Source organism: Cataglyphis hispanica, chromosome 23 (genome assembly GCF_021464435.1).
Source record: "Cataglyphis hispanica isolate Lineage 1 chromosome 23, ULB_Chis1_1.0, whole genome shotgun sequence".
Classification (NCBI taxonomy): Eukaryota; Metazoa; Arthropoda; class Insecta; order Hymenoptera; family Formicidae; genus Cataglyphis; species Cataglyphis hispanica.
In genome coordinates, this window is record NC_065976.1 from 3,427,513 (window position 1) to 3,451,335 (window position 23,823).

General features: G+C 34.0%; 2 protein-coding genes across 2 annotated transcripts; one reads left to right on the plus strand and one right to left on the minus strand.

The window, feature by feature from the left end:
• Positions 1 to 9,328: 9,328 nt before the first annotated feature.
• On the minus strand, positions 9,329 to 10,950 carry LOC126857867 (macro domain-containing protein CT2219-like). The gene is made up of 6 exons (XM_050607714.1): positions 10,682 to 10,950; positions 10,496 to 10,616; positions 10,108 to 10,362; positions 9,906 to 10,022; positions 9,610 to 9,815; positions 9,329 to 9,519 (listed from the first exon to the last, which is right to left on the minus strand). Exons 1-6 carry the CDS (start codon positions 10,694 to 10,696, stop codon positions 9,433 to 9,435), a joined length of 801 nt encoding a protein of 266 aa, XP_050463671.1. The 5' UTR covers positions 10,697 to 10,950; the 3' UTR covers positions 9,329 to 9,432.
• A 2,292-nt stretch (positions 10,951 to 13,242) lies between these two features.
• LOC126857860 (uncharacterized) lies at positions 13,243 to 23,163 on the plus strand. The gene is made up of 7 exons (XM_050607701.1): positions 13,243 to 13,569; positions 14,693 to 14,829; positions 17,708 to 17,896; positions 18,008 to 18,124; positions 18,641 to 18,728; positions 18,943 to 19,081; positions 19,418 to 23,163. Exons 1-7 carry the CDS (start codon positions 13,527 to 13,529, stop codon positions 19,626 to 19,628), a joined length of 924 nt encoding a protein of 307 aa, XP_050463658.1. The 5' UTR covers positions 13,243 to 13,526; the 3' UTR covers positions 19,629 to 23,163.
• Positions 23,164 to 23,823: the final 660 nt, after the last annotated feature.

The following is a 23,823-nucleotide window of genomic DNA, read 5'->3' on the forward strand; positions in this document are numbered from 1 at the left end:
AGAAATTTGATTGTAGAAATACGGAGTCGGTTCGGTTCGTTATTCTCGTCAATTAAAAAAAAATGTATAATTTCATTGCCTCATTACTTTATGTAGCTAATTCGCATCATAATACACATGACGAATGATTTAATGTGCAATATAAAATGCATAAAATGGAATATACTTCGGTTTATTTTTCTAACCGATTTTATATGTAATGAGTAGCACGGAATTTTTGACAAATTCAAAGTTTTATTTTTTTAAGAAAGAATGATTTAATTTTACTATTCTCCTTTTGATAGAGCATTTCTCCTAATATTCCTTCTTCTATTAAAAATAATTGCATTAAGGAATGTTTGTGAATGCGAATTCGCGCTTAATTAAGAAGACGCCATGTTATGTTAACGTATCTTCAAGATTAAGCGTAACGAAATCTCGACCGGAGGGAAGGATTACGCGGCGAGAATCACGGAAATGCGTGCTCACGCGGAGGCTAACGTTCGTGCAGTGTACGACGATGACGTAAACGGCCATTTGATAGATGACCGTCGGCAACGTCGGTGATAACAGCTGCAGGACATCGCGGGACGAATTGTCGCAGCGTTAAGGAAATGTTCGCGGTGACGGTTTGCTTCGTTGTGTGTGCGAACAGGTGTTTCGAATATAATTTCGTTTCCCGCAGCCAGCTGCGAGACATTAATCGCTAATTATAAAGTGGACTCGCGATATCGTAAACTTCGAAAAAATAATAAGACAGAAATATTTGCGCGGACAGAGGCAACTTGTTATTTTGTAATTATTGTGCACAAAATTTATAGCTCGTACCTTTGGCAAATTCAATAATTTTAAAATATTGTAAAATTACGTATATTGTAATTACGTATTATTATGTGTGATGAAAAATGAAAAAAATTGCAATCAGTTAATGATAGGATGTGTAATCGTGCACGCGTGTTATGACTAAGCCAAATGTCATAATATCAACTTCGTTAAAATCTTCTTTTCATTGTCTGGGAGACTTGAATAACTAAGTAACTAAGTAAAATTGAAAATGGTAAAAATTTGTAATTCACAGACCGATCGGTTGCTCAAAAGTATTAAAATATATTCATTATCAAAAAGAGGGAAAGAGTTATTTTAAGTTTTTGATATAATTTTATACGTAAGCGTTCTCACAGATCAATATAAGTACCGTCTTGAATCATTTAAAATACAAAAATACGATGGATCAGAGCCACCTGTAGAACAAAAATCAGAATATAAAATGCCCGCGATAACAGCGCTCACAGGTGCGAGCAGAAATCTAGGATATTCAAGTCACGCGAAATTAGGTCCTAGACTGCCATCCCTACGATCTAGGTCATCGGTACACGCGCAGTTAGGGCATGCGGCCAGGAGCGGCCACAAGTCTCATAGAAACTGGCGCAAGATTCGAAAATGTGAAATGTCTTGCCATTTTTCCTATCCAAGTATCTCGTATAAGATTTAATACAATATTTCTTCCATACAAAATTTTCCTTATTTTATTAAATTCTGATAATAGTTCTGATATATATTTTTCTAATAAATGTCTGATCTATCCTTTTCTAATAAATGTCCATTAATTATTTTAATTTTTCCAATATGTTAGACTTTTATTTTTTTTTTCATTATTATCCGAAAAAAATATTTACATTATCAAACATTTATATTTTCGTACAAGCTATGACTAGTATTATCGACATCGTATCAAGTATAGATATACTATAGTTGTTATTTTATCACGCCGGCTGTTAAATGCGTCCGCGACGATTTACGTGTCAAAACGCCGTCAACAAGCGCCGTTATCGGGCTACACGTTGCCGGTTCCGCTGTGCCAACGACGTGTGCATTTCTCGAGCAATTGCCGGCTTTCTGTCGATGGACAGAACAAAGCGATAGCACACAACGAGGAAAGGTATTACATAAAGCTAGAAGCCCGGTTCCCACAGCGTAATCCAAGAATAAATCGTCACCGGACGACGAATCATCACGCACTAAGAAGATTATTCTCTATCCGCGTCTCTATGATGTCGTCGGACCGAAAAAGCGAGCTTTCTACATTTAGTCACGATGTTAAGTACACGATGATAAATCAATTGACATTTTATGTATAGAATAAGTCTACTAAGTGTGAAGTAATACTAAACATTCAAACATCGAGAAGAGACATATCAATATATTAAAATGTATTTAATTAAACATTTGAAAAGTCACATTATATATATATATATTTTTTTTTTATTAGAATAAATTTTACATAAAGATTTCTACAAATAAATTTAAAAAATTGTAATATTGTATCTATAGTAAAACTACGCGAGATATAAATGTGATTTAATGCAAAAAACATTTTCTATGTAATTAAATTCACAACACTATCGTTAATATACAATAGTATATTAACAATTTATAATAAAATATTGAGTTAAAATTAGTACCTAAATTTATATTTTATATCTGATGCATATTTTTTTAATATTACGTAATTATTTTGGAAAATATACTATTTTATTTAATAAAAATATACTATTTTATTTAATAAAATATTCAAGAATAAAAAATCCATTGTTCATGATAAGAAATTTAATATTTAGCTATATAATATGCACGTAAGAGTTTGTGATTATTATAATTGATTGAATTCTACTTCCTTATTAAATGCAGTTATGAGCGAAGCAAGGCCGCGGTATTGTTTAATCGAAGTTAGATGACTTAAGTTGCGGGTGCTGTTCAAACCCCTTACGTCGATACGAAGCAATCGTAGTGATGTAATCATCGCGATTGCTTTGTATCGCGCGCGATGCGATACCTGCGGGGGACGAAGCTTTAAAGAGTTCTTCCGGCGAGTCGGTTTGTCATTAGGTTGTATCATTAGAAGAACAATGACGACGTAACGCGAGCGGTGTCGCGTATCACACGCGGTGTTCGCGTGTGCTCGTGAAAGTATAAAAGGCAATTAAAGTAGAACGTAAAGTGCGCGGAGCGCACTGAAGCAAAGAATACATTTTTCTTAATAATACAAATTCTCGTCGCGTATATACATATATACATACTGCAAATCTTTGTGCAATTACTTTGCCGCTTTTATGCACGAAGCTTTTAACACGAGAATACGAGAGACGCAGATTTATGTATCACAGAAAATTGTTACCTTTTTTTTCTAATGAAATTTTGTCTCGTCATTTTTCCCTCTTTCTCCTAAAATTATGATAAAAAAATATTCTATATTCAATTGCAATTTATATATAAATTGAGTTTTTAATTGATGTTTAATTGATCAATAATACAACCGCGAGGGTAAACAAGTTTTTTTCATCAACACACACATCAGTGAGTCTACAATATTGAAGGTAACATAGATACGTTAACACGCTATAAAATTAAATATCGTCGATACTTGGATAATAAATATAGATCATCGTAGAATTCTTTTATGATCAACAGATATTCAATAAGACATAGTTACTAGAAGGTAAATTTTTTTTCACGATCAACCGATTTGAAGGAAGTCAGTAATGTTTACCCTTTCGAGAGAAGAGAAAAGAATAGACAGAGAAAGACAAATGATAAAAAAAAAAACCGTTTCGATGGCCGATGTTGTTACGCGTCGATTACGAAGAAATGGGCGGTCATGAAAATGTTTCCGTGACTCACTCAATGGGACGACGTGTTGCCATAATAAAAACTTTTTGCAATAACGTGTTTCTGATAGAATAAGCACCGCAAAGTCGCGTATATTATGAATGACAATAGGAGGCATAAAGTTTGGTAAAACGGACTTATTGTTAGATAAAAATATCGTACGACTTAGGAGGAGAAAAACTTTTTTATAAAAAAATTCTTGTTTTCTCTCTCTCTCTCTCTCTCTCTCTCTCTTTCAAAAACTAAAATTATGATTAAAATTAAAATCAAATAAATTAAAATTATAAATTTCTATTTGTTTCGGGGAACAAAATTCATATTAGGAGATACTGTAGAATACAATTTTGTCTATTATATAATTGCGATTTTATAGATTTGATTAACCTTCAGTTATTTTAGAAGTGTAAAGTGTTTTATTTTCTAACACAACTCTGCGAAACTACGTCACTACGCATCGATTATACGATAATCATTATTGAGCATCAATGCGTAAACAATAGCACATGAGCGAACGGTCTAAACTACTACTTTCTACATAATTACGGCTAACAAGAGAGACAGAGAGAGATGACTGCAATTTATTCTTTATCGTTGACACATTTCCATGCACACGTGACGCTTCGTTACCTCCGGTATGTAGCAAAAAGATCTGTTTTATAACATATTATTAGTTACATTTCAAAACGTGTGATCGTTCAATGCACTCATAAAGTTTTCTCTAATTTAATTTTTAATTTTAATATTACATTATTATATTAATTGCAGAACACACGTAAATTGCAGTAAAAAGCGTTTTAATATCATTATTTTTCTCTCGCAATTAAGAATTGAAAATCGAAACAAAGTTTTCATTCTCTACAAAGAAAGATAATGATATCAAAATTTATAAACCTGCATTTCTCGTATTCTCATTGATAAGTTCTATATAAAAAAAAGTGGCGTAATAATTATATAAAATTTTAATTATAATACACTACATAACATAACTACACACATATACACATACACATATTTAATATTACGATACATATTAATATATTAGAATTACGAATATTAATAAATAAGAATGTTGAGTAAGAAAATAGATTAAAATACATATTAAAAAAATAAATAAATAAATAAAAATAAAAGTATATCTATAAAATATTTCAAAACATTCAATAATTTTTATGGCAAATTTTTTTTTACTTACTATCTCAGTTATTATAAAAATAGTGTGACCCAGATGGAATGTGTCAAAGAAGCATCTTATTTAAAAAATTTAGTTGCATTTAAAAAATTAATTTAAGTTAGAAAATTTGTCACATTAACAAGTCAACCGCAAAAATGCTGCTTCTCTTTTTTATAAAATACAATCCGATTTTTTTATCTTTTTTAAGATGCACCAATTGTCACGTATTGAATTCTTGATAACATTTGACAAGTACTTTTAACGCAAATACCTCGGAATCAAACGCCGGAATGATATGGCAACGCGTAACCGCGATAATCGAGATATGAAACGTTCGATAATTCCAGAGATCGAATGAATCAACGCGATGTAAACGACAATTTTATTCGAACGAGCGAAGGCTTTGAGAACCTTTCATATTTTAGACGATAAAAAATGCACGTGAATTTTATGTCAACATTCGTATAATAGAGCAACTACGTTTTAAAGCTAAAATATATATTGTGAATATCCGATGACATAAAATTATGTTATTACAAAATCAGCTATTTTAATGCTTTATTATCCGTCGCCGTGATTTCTGACAATAAAATCCTCACGTGCGCTACCTCAACATGAAAGAAAATTTGCGGTAATTATTAAATAACTCCCCTTCTAATCGGAGTTAAAAAAAAAGAAAAAAGATTTGCGGTTCAAAAATCGATTATTACTTAATAAAAAATAAATTAACAAAATCATGAAGGATCTCTCGACATATATACATATATTACAACGAGCTTCAAAATCGCCGCTCGCGAGATAGAGAAGAAGGATCTTCCTTCCTCCCGTTAACTGAATTGGTGACAGACGAAAATGTAGGGTTAAGAAAGCCGTAAGAGTACCGGCTGAAATACGTGGGGACGAGTTGCGCGCACCGAGAGACAGAAGAGGACAGAAATAGAGAGCGGGGGCAGGAAACAACTCTACGGAGCCAAATCGAGAAAGAGAGAGAGAGAAAGGGACCAGCAAGAAAAGCGGAGTGACTCCTCCGGCTGGCTAACCGTTCTCCCCACCCAATTTTTTTCGACACTTGGACCACACCGTGCACTCACCTACGCACACGCAACTCTCTTGTATGTAACCTACGTCAGTATATGTGCCCTTCTCTCTTTCTCTCTCGTTCGTACGACTCTACTCCCCCCTCTCTCTCTCTCTCTCTCTCTATATATATATATATATATATATATATATAAAGAATATAAAAGAATATATATATATATATATAAAATTTATTATATTTTAATAAATACTTACGCGTCGAGATGCATACATGCGAGTTGAGCCTCGGCGACGACGTCGGCGGCTACGAGGACGTACGAGAACGAAGGCGACGGCGGTGCAGGCGTCGGGGGCGGTAATAGTAGCGACGACGGTGATAAACGATGCGCGGCGATATCAACGGATACACTGATCGTTGCGAGAAGGATCGGAGCACTAGGTAGCGCGGCGCCGACGGCTCAGATTTCTGTCGGCGCGTGTGACGAGTCGCGGGCGACGACGACGACGATGGGACCACGCCGGCGAGCACGGGAGATACGTCCGGGACACGTTGTTGGCGGCGTGCTGCTTCCTCGGCCGCACATCGGCGGCGAAGACGATCTAGACGTCGTGGAGTCGTGTCGGAGTCGCGGGTGCGCGCGCGCGCCCGCGCGAGAGCGCTCGCAGTCGTTCGATGTCCTTTTCTCTTTCTCTCTCTCTCTCTCTCTCTCTTTCTCACCTCGTTCGCCCAAACTGTCTTTTTAGCTCTCACTCACGCGACCACAGATTCGTTTCCTATTCCCTTTCTTTACCCCGTTCGCGATCTTATTTCTTCCGTTTCTTTCACTTATGTCCGTGTATCGTGTTCTCTCTCTCTGTCTCTCTTTCTCTCACGCTCTCCTGGCCTGTCCTGGCCAGTAACCTAGAAAGCGGCGGCGGTGGCGGCCATTCAAGATTACGGGACCTCCGATACGTCCGCTTCGTCTTGCTTCTCGTCAAGATCAAGCGACGATTATCCGACCCAATCCTTCACTCACGTTCACCCGATGAGAGCTCCCCGCGCACGTTTTTTTCACGTCCCTCTCGCGTTTCGCGCGTCCGAGATCGGACGCGGAGAGACCGATGCTCTGGGCTCACGCCGCGAGCGCACGCACGTTCCGTTCGCCCATTACGGTTCGCTTCAACTTTCTTGGCACGACGACGAGGACGATAGCGCGACTATCCCTCTTCGACGGACGACGAACACGCTCGCGATGCTCGAACACACTTGGCCTTGCGTCCGCTCGAGTCTCGAGCTGTGAACAATACCGACCGGCGCACGATCGCGACCGCCGCACGGCTCTACTATCGACACTGTGCTCTTCCTTCTCCCTCTGTCTGTCTATCTGTCTCTCTCTCTCTCTCTCTCTCTCTTTCACGACGCGCACACTTTATTTCACTCTATTCTACTCTACTCGGCGAGTACAACGCGCACCCTCGCCACGGCGGATGCCGAGAAGCTCGAGCGACTGTACGGGGCGCCTTGGGTGTGCTCGAGGCGTCGACGAGACGGCTGTGGCGACGGCAGCGACGACGACGATAACGACCGTGGTCGTTGCAAACACTGCGTGCCGTGTCACGGACGTGGAAGATATTCTACAAACGGCGCGTTCGTGCCGAGTCTCAGTATGCACTCAGAGATATTCGCCCATTTGTGACAGATTTCTCGTCCGAGATACACCGCGTTAACGACCGACCGACCGTCCCCCACCTACCGCCGCCACATACAGACATCACGGCAACTTCGATTTTTCAAGATGGCGACGCGCCGCCATAGAGCCGATGGATGCGCATGCGCCGCTCTCGGTATCTCGCGTCAGAGGTGTAAATAGAGCGCAGAAAGTACAAATTGTGATAAAAGGTACGCTACGCTCGGCGTTATTTTCGCTTCGTAAACGCAAGATTACGCGTCCCGATTGGTTCATTAAACCCCACGAAGCGAAAATAGCGTCAAACGGAATGCAACCGAATGTGAGAAGTACAGTAAAATTGGCACGTTTTTCGATGGTTCTAATTACTATTTAAGTGTTAATACCACAGATTAGTAGACAGATAGTCAATGGTCCGGATGAAGGCGAGACCAGTATTTTCATTGGTTTCAGCGCCATACCGTAGTAGTGGCCAAAGCAGTAATTATTTTCCCAAAGTAAAGTCGCGTCGTTAACACGATAGTAATGCTTTCCATTTAATCAAAAACATTAAAAAATATTTACATTAAAATTTCTGTCTTTCTTCAATATCCACGTGTAAATGGAAAGCAACAAGGAATATGAGTTTTGTTTTAGAAAAGTTTGGAAAACTGCTTTTTTAATAATTAATTATTTTATTCATAATTTCATAATAAACAAATAATATAATTATGCAATATAATTAGGCAGAAAAAAACATGATTTGAATTATTTATCGTACAAAATCTATTCCATAATCAAATATATTATATATTTTTTGAAGTTTATTTTACACAAAAAGTAAAAATTAATATCAATTATATATATATATATATATATATATATATATATATATATATATATATATACAGGGTTTTCCAGATTAATGAGGACAAAAGTCTTTTGATAAAATCAACAGAATTTAGCCCAGACTTAAACCAAGGGCAAAGTGAGTCGATAAGGGACAAAGTGTGTTGCACGGAAATGCCGGTCGCGCCTTCATGCAGGCCTTTGGCTTTTAATCTGTGTTAGGGCCAATTTCATCACCTTCGGTTAGATTAACCGACGGCAGGGTGGCAACTGAAATGATAAGAATGCTTGGTTTTCATTCACCTCTATTTTCTGTTGCCACCCTGCTGATTTTAACCGTCGATTAATTTAACCGAAGGTGGTGAAATTGGCCCTAGTCCAATTATTATATATTTATTTGCTCTTTTACGGGCGGTAAAAGAACAATGAGAATACGAACCAGAAGGATGTCTTTGTCCTGATTAGTGAATCAAATGCTACTTTACTCCGGCGAAGTGATTTACGAACGTAACCTATGCATTGCTGTCGCAGGGTAAAGCGAAAACAGTTAAAAGTCAAAATATAAAATTACATACAGATTTGGCGTTTATATTTAAGTTGAATTGATCACTATCTGTTTATTTAAAAATAATCGATTATGTGTCGTTGTCATGCAACAGCATCGTTCATTCATCTAGATGTTCGTGCACTTTTTTTTTCACTTTGACGTTATCAATTTTTGGTATGTTAATTTTGAAAAATCGTGCAATACTACAAATTTGTAACTTATCGCGATATATAGTTATTGTATAATCCCTATTTTAAAAATCGACTTTCGAATAAGGTGTCAATAGATGTTGTATAATCTGTCATTTAAATTTGAAGTTTCAATAAAATGATCTAAATTTATTCCTTGTGAAACTTTCCAAGTTCTACATCTAAATTATTAGTTAGATTTTAAAAATTAGGTAATGATAAGATTATCTAGTATAAAATACTCAATGTTATATTAATGTTATATTCTATATTAATTTAGCTTCAGAGTACAATTTTATGAAATACAAATAATATGACTTTGCAAAATTAAAATCTGCCAATAGATATTCAATCGAGAGCAAAGTATTTCTGCAATAGTTCTTCATATATGTCCTTATCAGTTTTTAAAAATAAGCAGAAGATAATTCTATCCACCTGAAAATCACAAAAATTTTATAAATATTACAAACGAGCATCAATATTAGAAGAATGTAGTTCTCGATAAATAAATATGTGTAATCTTACATTTTTATTTTCATGGAGGAATTTCTTAACTGTCGATAAAGCTACTTTGGCTGCTGGTCTTTGTGGGTATCCATAAATTCCAGTTGATATGCATGGAAATGCGATAGTACGCAAATTATTCTCTTTCGCCAGAGTTAGACTATTTTCATAACATTCTCGTAATTTTTCTGGCTTTTCACCTTGTGGTCCAACTGTATGAATAATATCTGAAAAATTTCAATTATTCAAATATTTATTTTCGTTAATACAAAGTATTATATTTTATATTAAGCTCTTGCAAAAAATAAATTACTAACATTTAGCCGGTAACATGTAACCTCCTGTAATTTTAGCTTCGCCAACCCTACATCCACCTAATGTTGCACATTCTTTTTTTAAATTTGGTCCTGCCGCTCTATGGATAGCTCCGTCGACTAAAAAATATAAATTTTTTTTTTTCCAATATATATATAGATATTATGTATTAAATTTTCTAATATATAATAACATTATTTATACCTCCACCTCCTCCCAAAAGACTTGAGTTTGCAGCATTGACAATTGCATCTATTTCAAGTGATGTTATATCTCCTTGCCATATTGATACTTTCTTAGCTATGACTTCATCAACTTTTTCAGTCTTTTCAAGCGTCTTGGCGATGTTGGACTTGTTCTTCTCCCAATATTCTGGCCACGTAGGGATTTCATTCACAGTTATAGCTTCTGATTTATAGAAGCTTCTTTTCTCCGCCAGTGGCATGTTTAAAAATTTCTCTAAATACAGAAATAAGAGAAAGGAGATGATATATGTTTATAGAATATTTATAGAAATATCACAGTCTATTCATTGTTTCTCATTCAATTACTATATCAATCAATGACATTAGATTGAACTTCGATTTCTTACGTTTCTCAACTTCAAACGACATTTTTCCTTCAGGTTTGATCGAAGCCGCTGCTGAATTGCGTCTCGATATGAAACTCTGAAGAACACGAGCTCGCCTAAAGGAGCAATTAACGACGGTCGCCTAGAAACCAAAAGCAGTTTTCGCAGCAGAACTCACGAGAAAGTAGGCACGCTCTTGTCCCTTACATTCAGAGCCAGCATATTCCGCGGCGTCGAAGATCACTGTGAAGAGTCCTGTCAGTCATCAATGACACGTTCTTGTGGCTTAGTACAATATGTCGTTGCGGATTTCGCTATCCCCACACGACCGCGAATGTTGATAAGGTCGCGCGATTCACCGCAAAAGTGTTGTTGTCTCGTCTATGTCTGTTGCTCGCGTTCTTCGATAACGAATATTTAACCCTCTTGGACAAAACGTCAATGATGTGAGAGTAATTCGCCAATGATAAGACAGCCGTCGTCATCTCGCGGCGTCGATGCACTTGCGTTCGATACACGTGCATTTTCTACATGAGAGATGGCAGCAGCATTGAGATATATATTTCCAAGAATTTTGTGCGAAAAATTGCAGATAGTAATATATTTTTCATAATTATAGGAGAGGAATCCATAAAAAAGATAATAATGGAGTGATATTTTCCAAAGATTTTTTAGGTAAGTAACACATATATGCGCAGAGAAATGGAATTAATTATTAAATAGTATATGAACTTGTGTATATGAACTTGTGTATATGAGCGACAAAGAGAAAGAGAGAGGAGTATATATAATATTAATAAAAAGAAAAAAATATAGTAATTCAAATCTAATTAATAACAAATTATATATAATTTATTAATAATAAATTATATGTAAAAAAAATTTTTTTTTTTTTTTCAAATAAACATTTATATTAATTTTACAGAGATCAATAAAAGGAAAAAAAAGGCATTAAAGGAAAATGATTGTTGCACGAGATGACGAAAAAAAAAAATTAATCTATTTGCAATAATAGAGATTAATATCATTTCTAATGAATCAAATGTCGTTATAATTTATTTTAATAACACTCTAATTTAAAAGATGACAGATTAACATATGACGTGAAAAAGCACGCGATATCTAATTATAAAATATCAGTTCGGACACGAGCGGACAATGCAGATGATGCGATTATGAATAAAATTTGAGTAAATCGAGATTTGCGTAGGCGTATTAATTCGTGGGCGTTCATGCGAAAATACGCCTTCAGCGAGACGTTAACCTGCCATAAAGTGCTTATCAAAGTGCTCCTGCCAGTCACGTAAATGCCACATTTTTCCGCTCCATATTACGTCAAACCGAACTACTCTCAAGAAAATCCCATGTTTTATGAAAAGCGGGCAAGGTAAAAATTCTCTCTTTTAAGAATTTCGCTTTACTTCGTGAAATTGAATTTACAAGAGTTGTAATTCGATAATAGGGGTTGCATTTAAAAATGTGTCTATATAGTTGCGTTATTCTTAATCGATAAAAGTATTATTGAAAACATTTAATTTCTAATATGTTTCAAAAAGAATTCTTTTTATTGATAAATTATCGTGTCACGTTACATTCAAATTTTGCTTTAAATTTTTTATAGCTTCTCTATTTCAACGTAGAGTTACATATTAAATACTACGCGAGAGTAAAAAGAAAAAAAGTTTGCCTTCCGCAGTCACATCCCTAAATATCTAAACTGACTTAAATTGAATAGACTGTACAAACATAATTTTCTGGATTTACATTATCGCGTGCAATTTTTACAAGTTTTTCTTAATCGCGAAAGTTTCAAGACAGTATTCTTGTTTCTTTTTTGTTCTTGTCCTTTTAACTGCAGGCTTTATTGAAGGAAAGATTTTCACGATGAGACGGCACATGAACTTTCAGGTAACGAGGGCGCCCACGGTCGGGTCACCGAAATACGATCTTCGTGATCCCGTATGTGTGTCGTGCGCGCTGACTGAGATGCAGTTGCATTACAACGTTGCGTTCGTTGCATCACGTTCACGTTTGCAGCCGGAATGAAAAAGCAACGAAAGTTTCCGTAAGAGCTTGCACACGGGTTATTATGTGACGCTGCGGATGTTCATGATTAGGAAACTTTTGAAGTATATCGTAAAATACAACGTGAATTTATGAAACTTATTTAAGGTTGCTTATCTTTTCTCCCTTTCCAATGATTTGCTTACATAAATAGATAAAAAAAATTAAAGTAAAAAAAAGATACTTTTTTTTTTTTTTGACAAATTTCTTAAACTGCCTTTGAAAAAAATTCTTTTCTAAAATAAAATATATTCTAATCTTTTTTCATGTACGAAAATTTTTTTATTAAAAAGCAAAATATTCTCAATGTATTTCTTCTAAGCAAAGTAGTTTCTTAGAATATAAATATAGCGGAACCTAAAAAGATTATAATAAATGTCAATTTTTACTGTTAAAAGTTAATACAATAAATTTAGATATATTACATAATTTTCTGCGATATATATATCGAAAAAATAATTAAATTATCTCTACATTGATAAAAAAAAGTTTTTAATGTTAATGTTGTATATCTACGTCGGATCTACGCGAGGGAGGCAAAGTCGTATATATTTGGTTGCGCGCATAATGTGAATGAACAGTCTTTGGCGATGGGGCGGTTTTGATGTCTACGTGGCGACAACATCGAGAACGACGGCAATGACGAGGACGACGTCATCGGCGGCGAAATTGCTGGAGAGAGTCGCGTCTCTTCCACCACGTTGTGCAGAACGGCAGCGCGTAGTAGCGCATGCTGATAGCCGCCCCGCTATCGATCCATCCGCGCCCCCGAGCTTTCTCTCGTTTCTCCTCACAAGCCTCGTGAACGTCGCTACCGAGCAATCGTCCCGGCACAATCTTATAATAATTCGGGCGCGATTCTTATTCCCGTGTATAACAGTATCCGTGTCCCCTCTCTCTCTCTCTCTCTCTCTCTCTTTTCGTCTCTATCGCGTCCTGTCAAACGGTCATCAGGAGGACGAGAAGACGAGCAAGCATCGGCAACGTTATGGCACGACAAGGCGAACACTGCAGGGCGATTTTCCTACTCTGTAAGTTTTCCGAGAGAGTTTTGTGCGATCTCTCGTTTCTAAACGGCAGTCACTAGGTGTGTCTGATATTTTTGCGAAGGAGATGTGATCTATTCGCGATCGTTAAAATTGCGTCGAATGTAATTGCCAGGTCACGCCATTTAATCCATAGATGCGTTAGAGAGTTGTCATTCGAACGGAAAGTTTTACATAACGTAAGTGAATCTTTCCGCGGTTGCTCTCAAAAGTATTCCGATAAATAGAGAAAATTAATAACAGAGTAAAAATATGTGTAAAATATGATATAAAATTTATGAAGAATTATTATGATCCTCATAAAAGGGTTAAAGCTTGTCGATAACTAGATTTCAAAAATATTTCGTCAAAACTATTTATATTCTGAAATCTATATTCTAAAGCGCATTTTAAAATATGTAGAATTATTTATAACATATAATATTTATATCCCGAAATATTTTTTAATATGCATTTGATATTTTAACGAAACATTCGTATATATAATAGTACGTAATTGAATAGTCATTTTCTTGGGATATTTTTTCTTCTTTACTTGATATTTCTGGCAAACCTACAATTGAGATTATAGTTATTTTACAAGCACTATATATTGAAAGGTTGAAGAGAGATAAATGATTGCTTTGATACGAGAAATTCTATTTTTAGAGAAAAGACTTCGCGAAGTCTTTAGATAGATTATGTAATCGCAAAGCTTTCTATAACCAGAAATTTAAATAGAAAACTATTTTCTTTTAAGCTACAAGGAATATTTTCCAGAATACTTTGTGCGCGCTCAACTTTATTTTTCTTTAATTTTCGTATCTAATTTGTGGAGAGCGCAAGTGAGTGGCGCTGTCTTACTTGTTTAAACGAGTAAGAAATTAAATTGAGGTGATATGTAGACATTGAACAGACAAAATCAGACTTTTAATTGCGCATTTTTTATCACTCTTTTTGTGATTTGTTTTTAAACATGATTAAAATTCTGAACGTCTTGTCTACATTTTATTTTGTCGAATTAGGGGCTGATTCTCATCTCTTAATTCATCGTTATTAATTACAAAAAATATATATCATAGCATTTACGTGGAACATCGACGTATTTTACTGCAATAATTTTTGACAGGGTGTGTCTCGGGAATAGCATTCAGTATCCCCGTCCCTTCGCCGATACCACGACAAGTGGACGAGCAACGTTACACCACACGTAGAGCGCTAAAAGTCTATGTAGAGATGCCTACTCAAAGAACGAGATTGCCTTTGGTAAGAACATTTGATCCGGTTACATTTCAGCCTTTTCATTAATTAATTTTATATATATATATATATATATATATATATATATATACACAATATATGTATATCTTTTACATTCCATAAGTTCTTTTCACAGTTATATTTTTTGCTTTTATTATTTAATTATTTTGTGCAATTAAACTTAAAAAAAGTTTTATCGTGTACGGAATGACCGACTAAAAGTTTTTTCAATATTTTCTTTTCTTTGTAACTACAATGCTGCCCAAACGAACATGTGTAGTAGAAATCAATATGCGCTCTTTTAGAAATACAACGATTTATATTTCTGTACACAGTAATTATTTAAATGGATTCTTGGAACGCACCAATACACATATTTATAGAAGCAAGAAGTTGTATCTTGTGTACATGTATAGTATATCTGTGTACACACTTCTATACATGCTAATGTTCTAACAGCAGTGGGCGGCGACCGATCCTAACAACACGAGTTACATTCTACTGTAAATCCGCGCGTAATCGTATTATCATTCATTACGAGCGCTTATTTAACCCTAAAATTCAAATCCGATAATTAATGGTCTGACGAAGGAAAGGCATCATTATATGATTATATGACACGACGCGATAACGTGTACAATTTGTAGGAAACTTTGAAGATTTATTCATCGTAGCAAGGTTCTTCTCAAGGCTGATCTTCCATCAGCGCAACAATAATGATTTTATGTCAACATTATAATGTATAATAATGCGTGAAATTTATAAAGGAGCCATTATGTGCTGCATATATATAAATATTTCTTTTTTTTTTTTTATTAAAACTTTTAGCTCTTGGCTAGAACCTTGGCCTCTTATTTGCTTTACGTCTTTCATATATCTTTTCTTATATTATGATCTTCAAAGTTTGAAATGTTAAATCTCTTTACTTTACTTTACTTTAGATTTATATTATTTGGTATTCTCTATTTATAATTTTATGTGTCATGCAATATGGAAAAAAGAAACGTTTGAAGAAATAAAAAATATATATGCAAAATCTGTATCGAAATACACGCTTATATTAAAATATATATGACATATAAAATTATTAATAGAGATTGTCTTAAATGTTTTATCCCAAATATTGTCTAAATTTATATATACAAAAAGCATTTATACATATATAAAAAGTTGAAAATGACAAGAATGTAATTCTGGAAGAAAATTAATTTTTTACATGTTATAATATATAATGTTATATTTTTGAAATATTATCATAAATAATTTTATGATATCTACATACTCTTATTCTCTTAGTATTACAATTTTTTTTTAAATAGAAGTTTAAAAATATATTTCTTTTCAGTCGAGAGTGTTTATACATCATTTTCTCATAATTGCTCGATATAGCGTGATCCCTTATACTAACCCCTTTATTGCATTCGTAGCCTGTTGCTGTTCAAAAATGTATTGCTAAATAATACGTGTCATGCCAATTTACACCTCATCGCTGTGGTGATAATCGTATTAATTTCCGGCTGTTAAATATCACTGGACGTTACGACAGCGCACAAAGATTTTACTGACGCGATAATTTGCAATGCGATCATCAAGGTAACTCATGCGGGATTAAAAGCGAAACACTCCCCTTTTAAAGTGTAAAAAATTATTTGTGTGAACCATATTAATTAAAAAGATATTTAATTGTTAAAAGTTATTAAGAATATTAACTGTTAAAAGTTGAACGAGAATACAATAAATTTTTATCGAAAAAAAAGATTGATTCAAGATTGATTGGATAATGTATAAGCAAAAAATAGCTTGTTAAATCTGACATAACTTATATGTACTCATAAATATACTTGTTCTAAACGGCCGATAAAATGTTAAGTATGTCGAGCAACTTGTTTGTTCAGACTAGTTAATGTCTTTTTAATAAGGCTTATAAAGCCGGAATTACTTCAGCCATTAAATCATAAAGTTGTGATATAAAGTTATGAGACATTCTCCTTAAATTGTTTTTCACAATTATGACAAAAATTATAATTTATTATTAACAAAATATTAAAACGTAAATATCCGAATTAAAAATTAAATTATGAAGTAACGTGTCATTTTTTATTTAATCAGAGTTAAATGATCAATTAGTTTAAAAAATGATCAATTAATCTAAAAAGAATTGTTGTCATTTTTTAATATTAAAACGATCAAATTATTGTGTTAATTTTTGAAGATCCTAAATTTTGCAAATTTTGCGACTATCATAATTTCGCGCTTTCTCGATTTTGCACTTAATTCGAAGGTTGCGTCTTTTAACCTTAAGATCGATATATTTATAATACATTTATGAGTTTCTTTAGTGTTAAATTCTTACAACGTCTAATAGCTGGTTTTTTTACTGCGCTCCTTGACATTTCGATGTTGGATATTTATGTGACTTCATTGTGCAAGGATTGTGTGTCATTCTTGTGGAAACTTTTACTATTATCACCCGCGGTAACTTGACCACGTGTTTCTTTACATTTTGTAATTGCGGATTTATATATATAACGTAACACACATGTTTACAATCACTTGCCTTTACGTTAACGATTCGATACACACGAGAAAAAAAGTTGCTATGACGAAACTCGTTACATTTACGTTGCAATAACAGGTGACCTTCTATAGAATCTGTTTATAAACGGAAGTTACTTTTGTAGCAAAATAAACTAGATAGATTTTATTAAGCAATTTGCTTACGTAGTTCTATCGCTGTCAAATAATTTTTATCAAAAGAAAAATAATTTTTAAAAAAATTTTTCTCTCTCTTCACGAGTCAGTATTATTATACGATTCTAATCTATAAATAATTATCATTGATATATCATTCTTTTATTAATTATGTCGTTATCATCTTTTTCAGACGATAGTCAATTCCGAAATTAAAACAACCACGATCCTGCCCTCAACTTCTACGACTTCTACGCATAGATCGGTCTCAATGGATAAACCCTTGTATCGGCTGGACAGAAGCAACGGACAAGCTTGTATTCTTCTTCAAGTAGATGCGATTATTGCCGTCAAATATCGCACTAAATATGGCGAGGATCAGGTAAGAAGCACATATAAATTAAATTTCGATGAAAAAAAATTTTTTTTTTTCAAATATTAATAGCATAGTTAATGGAATAAATTAATTATAACTGAATTTTTATATTTCTAGGAAGTGGATATATACGTACCTGATGATGCGACCGTGACCGGAAATTGCGACAATGAAAATACGGCGACAATGTCCTTGAAGTGGAATGCCTTTGTATTATCTTGGAGTTTCGCCAAGGTAATCTTCTTTGCATACACTACGCTATTCCAATCTTTAACTTTGTTGGAGAGATAAGTTTTCCGATGGAGAGTTGTGCAAACGGCAATTATACGAAGGATAAATCATCTGAACCGTGCCAGACACGGGGCTGCTTTTTGCGAAAATCGATACGTGACCCTTTTACCGAGATATAGTTTATTTGATTTTCACCTTCGTATCGTTGGCTGATTGCGTGCTAGAAGCCATCAGCGCGTAGCTTCCGTAATAATATCCCGAACGATAGTTATAGGTTTTGCGGGATAAAAACGGGGTAAATAAGCTCTCTTTATCGAAAATAAACTCAATGATATTTTAAGAATAAAAAATTCGTACACGACAAATGATATGGTATTACTTACACATGCAACAGCAAAAGTGCACTGAAAAATATAGAACACTGTTTTTAACCTCCACCAATAATCTAATTCTTGCACAAAGTAAAAACATGATCAACCCCCTAATATTTTCTCGAGATACATGATTTTTATTTTCCAGACACCTGGTGGCGAACGCTGGTATGTCGAGAAAATTGAATTGACCTACAACTCCAGCGACAAACACTTTGAGCACGTTGATCAACCAAGTAAGTGCAATTAGTGACAAATTAACTGGTTCAACGTATTGATTTTTTGTTTTAAAATGTTGCATGTTTTTTTTTTATTTCTAACTAAATGTACGGAAAATATTAATAAGCTATTGATTGAGTTTATTATAAATTATCAAATGTACTTAATTTTTTAAGAAAATTTTGATGTTATATTATTAATACTAAATCAATTGTTTTATTATTATCTCAGACAAGACTATTCGAGTGAGCACCGGGCAGAAACATAGTTTCATGCTGTTCCCTACGCCGGTTGGAAAATCGTACGCTTGCTCCGAGGAAACCATAATTCCGCTTACCGATGGCAAAAACCACGCCAGTGTACTTCTGAGGTATTTTATTATATTATCGAACCAATTTCACTCTAAAAAATTGTCTCTTAAAAAACTATGATAAATAAGTCATAATCCGGAATTATAATCGAGATAAATATTATTTCCCTCGATATTTAAAGTTAAATGTTGACACGTATAGATTTTAACCAATCTAATTAATTTTAACAATTTTTTACACAATTAAATCTCAAAATCTCAGCCATTTTTAGCTAAATTTTTTAGTTAAATTCAACGCACAGAGATATATATATCGTACTTGAAGAAATTTTTACTACTGGACGCAATCTGTGAGAAGATTGATATCGAAAAAAAAAAAAAAATAAAAAATTTTAGAGATATGAAGCTGCAGCCATTCAAGTTCAAGAACAATGAGTTCGCCACCGAGTTTTCGTGCACCTCGCTAAGCGCGCGCGCTGCTAGGGACGAGACTGCGCCGGTTGCGGTCGGTTCCACGCTGGCCGCCGCCGTTCTCCTGACAATCACCGGTTACGCGGCCTACCGATACTTCAAAGTGAAGAAGGTCAAATATGACACGATGGAGTAAAGAGAATTGGGACGAATCAATTCTCCACTATCATGACGATGCCAAAGCGTGCGCGTATCGCCAAAATCATGACTCGTAGTTTTTTTTATTCCTCCCACGTTAATCATTTCTGGAAAAAAGGCTTGTTTCCGCTTTCCGTCGAGCATTTTTTCTTTTTTTTTTTTTTTTCAATTAAACGCAAATCTGTATCGACCGGATCTGTAATTATCACGTAACGATCCACAATTAAATCCTCGGAGATATATAATTAAACGTGTTGATTGAACAGTCAAATTGAAAGCGACTTCAATTAAAGCAGGCTCCATGTTTTGTGGGGCGAAATATCAAAAAAAGAAAAAAAATTCGAGAGACTTTCGTAAACACACGTTAATGGATATGAAAGGAATTTCCATCAGGTACATCAGTAAATAAACTCGAGTTTTTTAATCAAATAAAGTTTAAAAAAAAATATATAAATACTTATAAAGGTAACATTAATTATTATTGATTAATATTATGATTTAATTATCTCTTGAAAAAGTTTTTATCATTATTTGCTTCAATTTTCTAAAAATTAAATTACAATTATTTTTACATTGGTTTGAAAAAAACTTTAAATTATAACATTATTTTTATTTTGTTTTTTCATGTGAAATATTTGCTTATAAAAATAGAAAATCGTCAATTTTTTTTTCAATTAGAGCAGTTTTGGATCACGTTTTAATGCACTCTTATGCAGATATGCACTCTATAGATAGATATCATCGATTTATGACGTAACTACTAATATAAAAGTGTCGAGACGAATATGATGCAATGATGGAATTACTAGTGTATACGCGACATTTGTTAGTCGCGTACATCGAATGTCAATCGGTTCGTTCGGAATTTAACGGAAAAATGACATTCGTATTCGCAAACTCGGATGGTTGTATTAATAGGCTCTTCAATTTGTAGATCTTGGTCTACGTGTCGTTGTATCAGCATTTAATGAGGAATATTCAAAAATGTCATTTGTGCGAATTTTTTCTCGTTACAAGAATTATATTGATTATGAAATCTTTGTGGAGTTTGCTTAATTTTCTAGAGAAATACATGAGAAAAACACAGTTACTTTAATTTCCCTTGGGATACTTGCGTCGTGCAAACAGTTGAGATGATATTAAATTGTTTCCTTCGGCATAAAAAAACTCGCGATATATCTTTATCCATTTGAACATTATTACAGATAAAAATATGTAGTGTAATAACAACTTTGATTATAATTCGAAATTAAAAATTTCAAAAACGAGGTTCTCCGATACCTCGAAAGATTTGAGAGGTCCTTCTTGGCAGCTAACAATATTAGATAGGTACTTAGATTAATTAACGAGAGTGTATTAATACATTTCGATGTGGCGCCTTAAATTATCTTGTACATAGCAATCGTCTCTAATTTACTGATAGATTATTTCCAATTTTTTACATCGATTGTACTGAATTTTACCATGCTTTACTCTTCGCAATGTACAGCCTCTCGTAAGTTTCTCGATTTGCGAAATTTAAGTCTAAGTGATATTTAGCTGTAAATATAATGTTAAATTAGTTTGTCACGTATATCCGTTATTATTTATGTTTTGGATGGGAATGTGAATCGTGATCCAGACTTTTAGAGTTTGTAATTTGATCTCGAACATTATTCTCGCTCGATATTACGTAGTACAAGAGAAATTGTATAAGAGTGTGTATCTCTCGCAAGGCTGTTTCTCAAATATCTTCTTCGAAATATTTATATAACTATGTCAATTTAAGGACTAACAGAATAGTGATACACTTCATATCGAGAGTGGCTTTGACAAATGCATGCCACAATAGGATAATTCTTTCATTCGGCTTATAAATTCTTTATATATGTGTGTGCGCGTATGTGTGTGTATACTATGTAATATATTATGTAAATACATAAACGAGATAAAGCTACATCACGCATGTATTATGCATGAGGCATAATGCGCGCATTTAGATTACAAGATTACACAGAAATTTTTCAAATTAACCCCGACATGATCATATTTTCTTTACAATCTCAAAAGCTTCTTCGTGTTTCTTTCTCTTACGTTCTATTCTGCATTTTTCTTGGATGCATTTAAAAATTTTGGTAAAAATACGCGCTCGTTTTAGGAATTATATTTTAGCATATAGAATTCAAAGGTGTCGTAAATTTGCAAAGTTATTGATTGCGTGTCAGTTATGATATACATATGGTAGATAAAAAAACGCGATTTTGCGATATAATAGAAGGTTATTTATATATCGAAAATAGCTAGTCGCTGGCGATGGCGCGTGATGAATAATATAATTATTAGCGAGAAAGTTATGAAGTACCTAAGCGTGTAAGATGTATACGTCCACGCGTGCATACATTAGGAATATATTCATATCTACGCGTGTACATATACGTTATATAGATATATACATATACATACATATCTATATAAAGAGAAACGTTATCGAGATATTCGCATAATATACATAAATATATATATATATATACACATATAATATATATATATATATATATATATATATATATATATATATATATATATAAACCTCTGTCTTCCAAATGCATATTAAAGTTACTTCGTGTGTAAATATATATTACGAATATCATATAATGTATTTCCACAAATTTGTCAATCGTCGACTCGTAGATGTGGCCGGTAGCGAGTATCGTGACGATTCTCAAGATCTTGAAAGAATTCGAAGGAGATAATTAACGCTATTTCGACTTGAAAGAGAAAGAAGATGCGCACGATCTAATATAAACTAGATAAATCTATTTTCGAGATAAATATATTATTTATAAAAAAAAAACTTACTATATAGTTCATACAATTTGTCATATCTTTCGGAATTTCTGTTATCGCATAATGGTCCAACTGAATTGATTCGAATCGGCAAGATCGGATGAACGCATCACGTATGCTCGCGTATGCCGTGATCCTATGACGAGAAAGGTCTAGCTGTAATTATGGAATTGTATTTTTGTGCTAAAGTCAATCTTACTATAGATATTAACGAATAGTAGGAGAGCGATGGGGAAAATTAATGGTGCGATTTTGCGGCTTGCGTCTCGGTAAATCAACGAGCAGGATATTTGATGGATCTCGACTTAACGATTCTATGCGATTTAATTTTTTTCTTTGTAAAATTGTATAAGAAACGATGCGACGGCGAAGCACAATGACGTAGATGGTTGAATCGCGTGTCAATGATGAAATGACGTCAAATTATGAATCATATCGCTTGACCTATAGCCGCAGCGTGTTAAGTCTTGTAACAATTATTATAATAATCTTAATACATATTATACAAATATAATGATTATAATAATTATTGTATAATGTTTATTTTATAATATAATTATTATAATGATTATTATAATAATGCATAACAACTGCGAAGACCGTCAGAATGGGAAGGCGAATTTCCGTGATGCATAGCGACATATATCTAATTAAAATTGTATCATAACGATAAAATAAAGGCTGTTATACAAATTCACTCCATCACATATATGTTGCATTCATGATGTTCTACAAGAGAATTTTCTACAAATTATATGACATCTTTTTGTAATTTTAATTAAACAAAATGAAATAGTAACACATCGCTAATTCAATAATTTAAAATTTTTTTACTTTTACCGTTTTTGTATACAGCTATATTTTTAAATATAAAATATCTATTAAGTGTTTATCGGAAATTCTACTCTACACTTTGCTAAACTATGCCAAGATTTTAAATAACGAAGCTTGTCAATTTTTTTTAATATTTATAAACGCATGAAAGACCATTCAATTAATAAGATCTTCGAGAGTGACAAGAAGAGACTTAACGTTGAGAAAGCAAAATATATACCTTGTAATCGCGTTTCATTTTATATACACGGGCATTACGCCTTTTCCAAAGCAGATGTCTATTCACTACGGAGGGTCGCGGAGACATAATAATCTTGCGTTGTGGAAAGGGCGGTGAAAAGTACAGTCAAGCAGGCTTATGCTGGCCGGAGGGGGCTGCCCGCCCTTTGCGCAACGCGCCACACCGTCGTCGTCGGCTCATTGTCGCAATGTCTATTGAAATCTCTCGTAACAATGGCGCGCGATCGCATTGTCGCCTACGAGGGCATTTCGGGTTCTTGTGCCTACGAGCGATCGGAAAGATCGCTGCTCAC

Excerpts from the sequence above, each read along its gene's own strand:
- LOC126857867 (XM_050607714.1), bottom strand. Across the intron at positions 10,023-10,107 it reads TCTTTTGGGAGGAGGTGGAG|TCGACGGAGCTATCCATAGA; the intron begins GTATAAATAATG and ends TATATTTTTTAG. Across the intron at positions 9,816-9,905 it reads TTACATGTTACCGGCTAAAT|ATATTATTCATACAGTTGGA; the intron begins GTTAGTAATTTA and ends GAAATTTTTCAG.
- LOC126857860 (XM_050607701.1), top strand. The coding sequence starts at position 13,527 with ATGGCACGACAAGGCGAACACTGCAGGGCGATTTTCCTACTCT. Across the intron at positions 13,570-14,692 it reads CAGGGCGATTTTCCTACTCT|GGTGTGTCTCGGGAATAGCA; the intron begins GTAAGTTTTCCG and ends AATTTTTGACAG. Across the intron at positions 18,125-18,640 it reads TATCTTGGAGTTTCGCCAAG|ACACCTGGTGGCGAACGCTG; the intron begins GTAATCTTCTTT and ends TTTATTTTCCAG.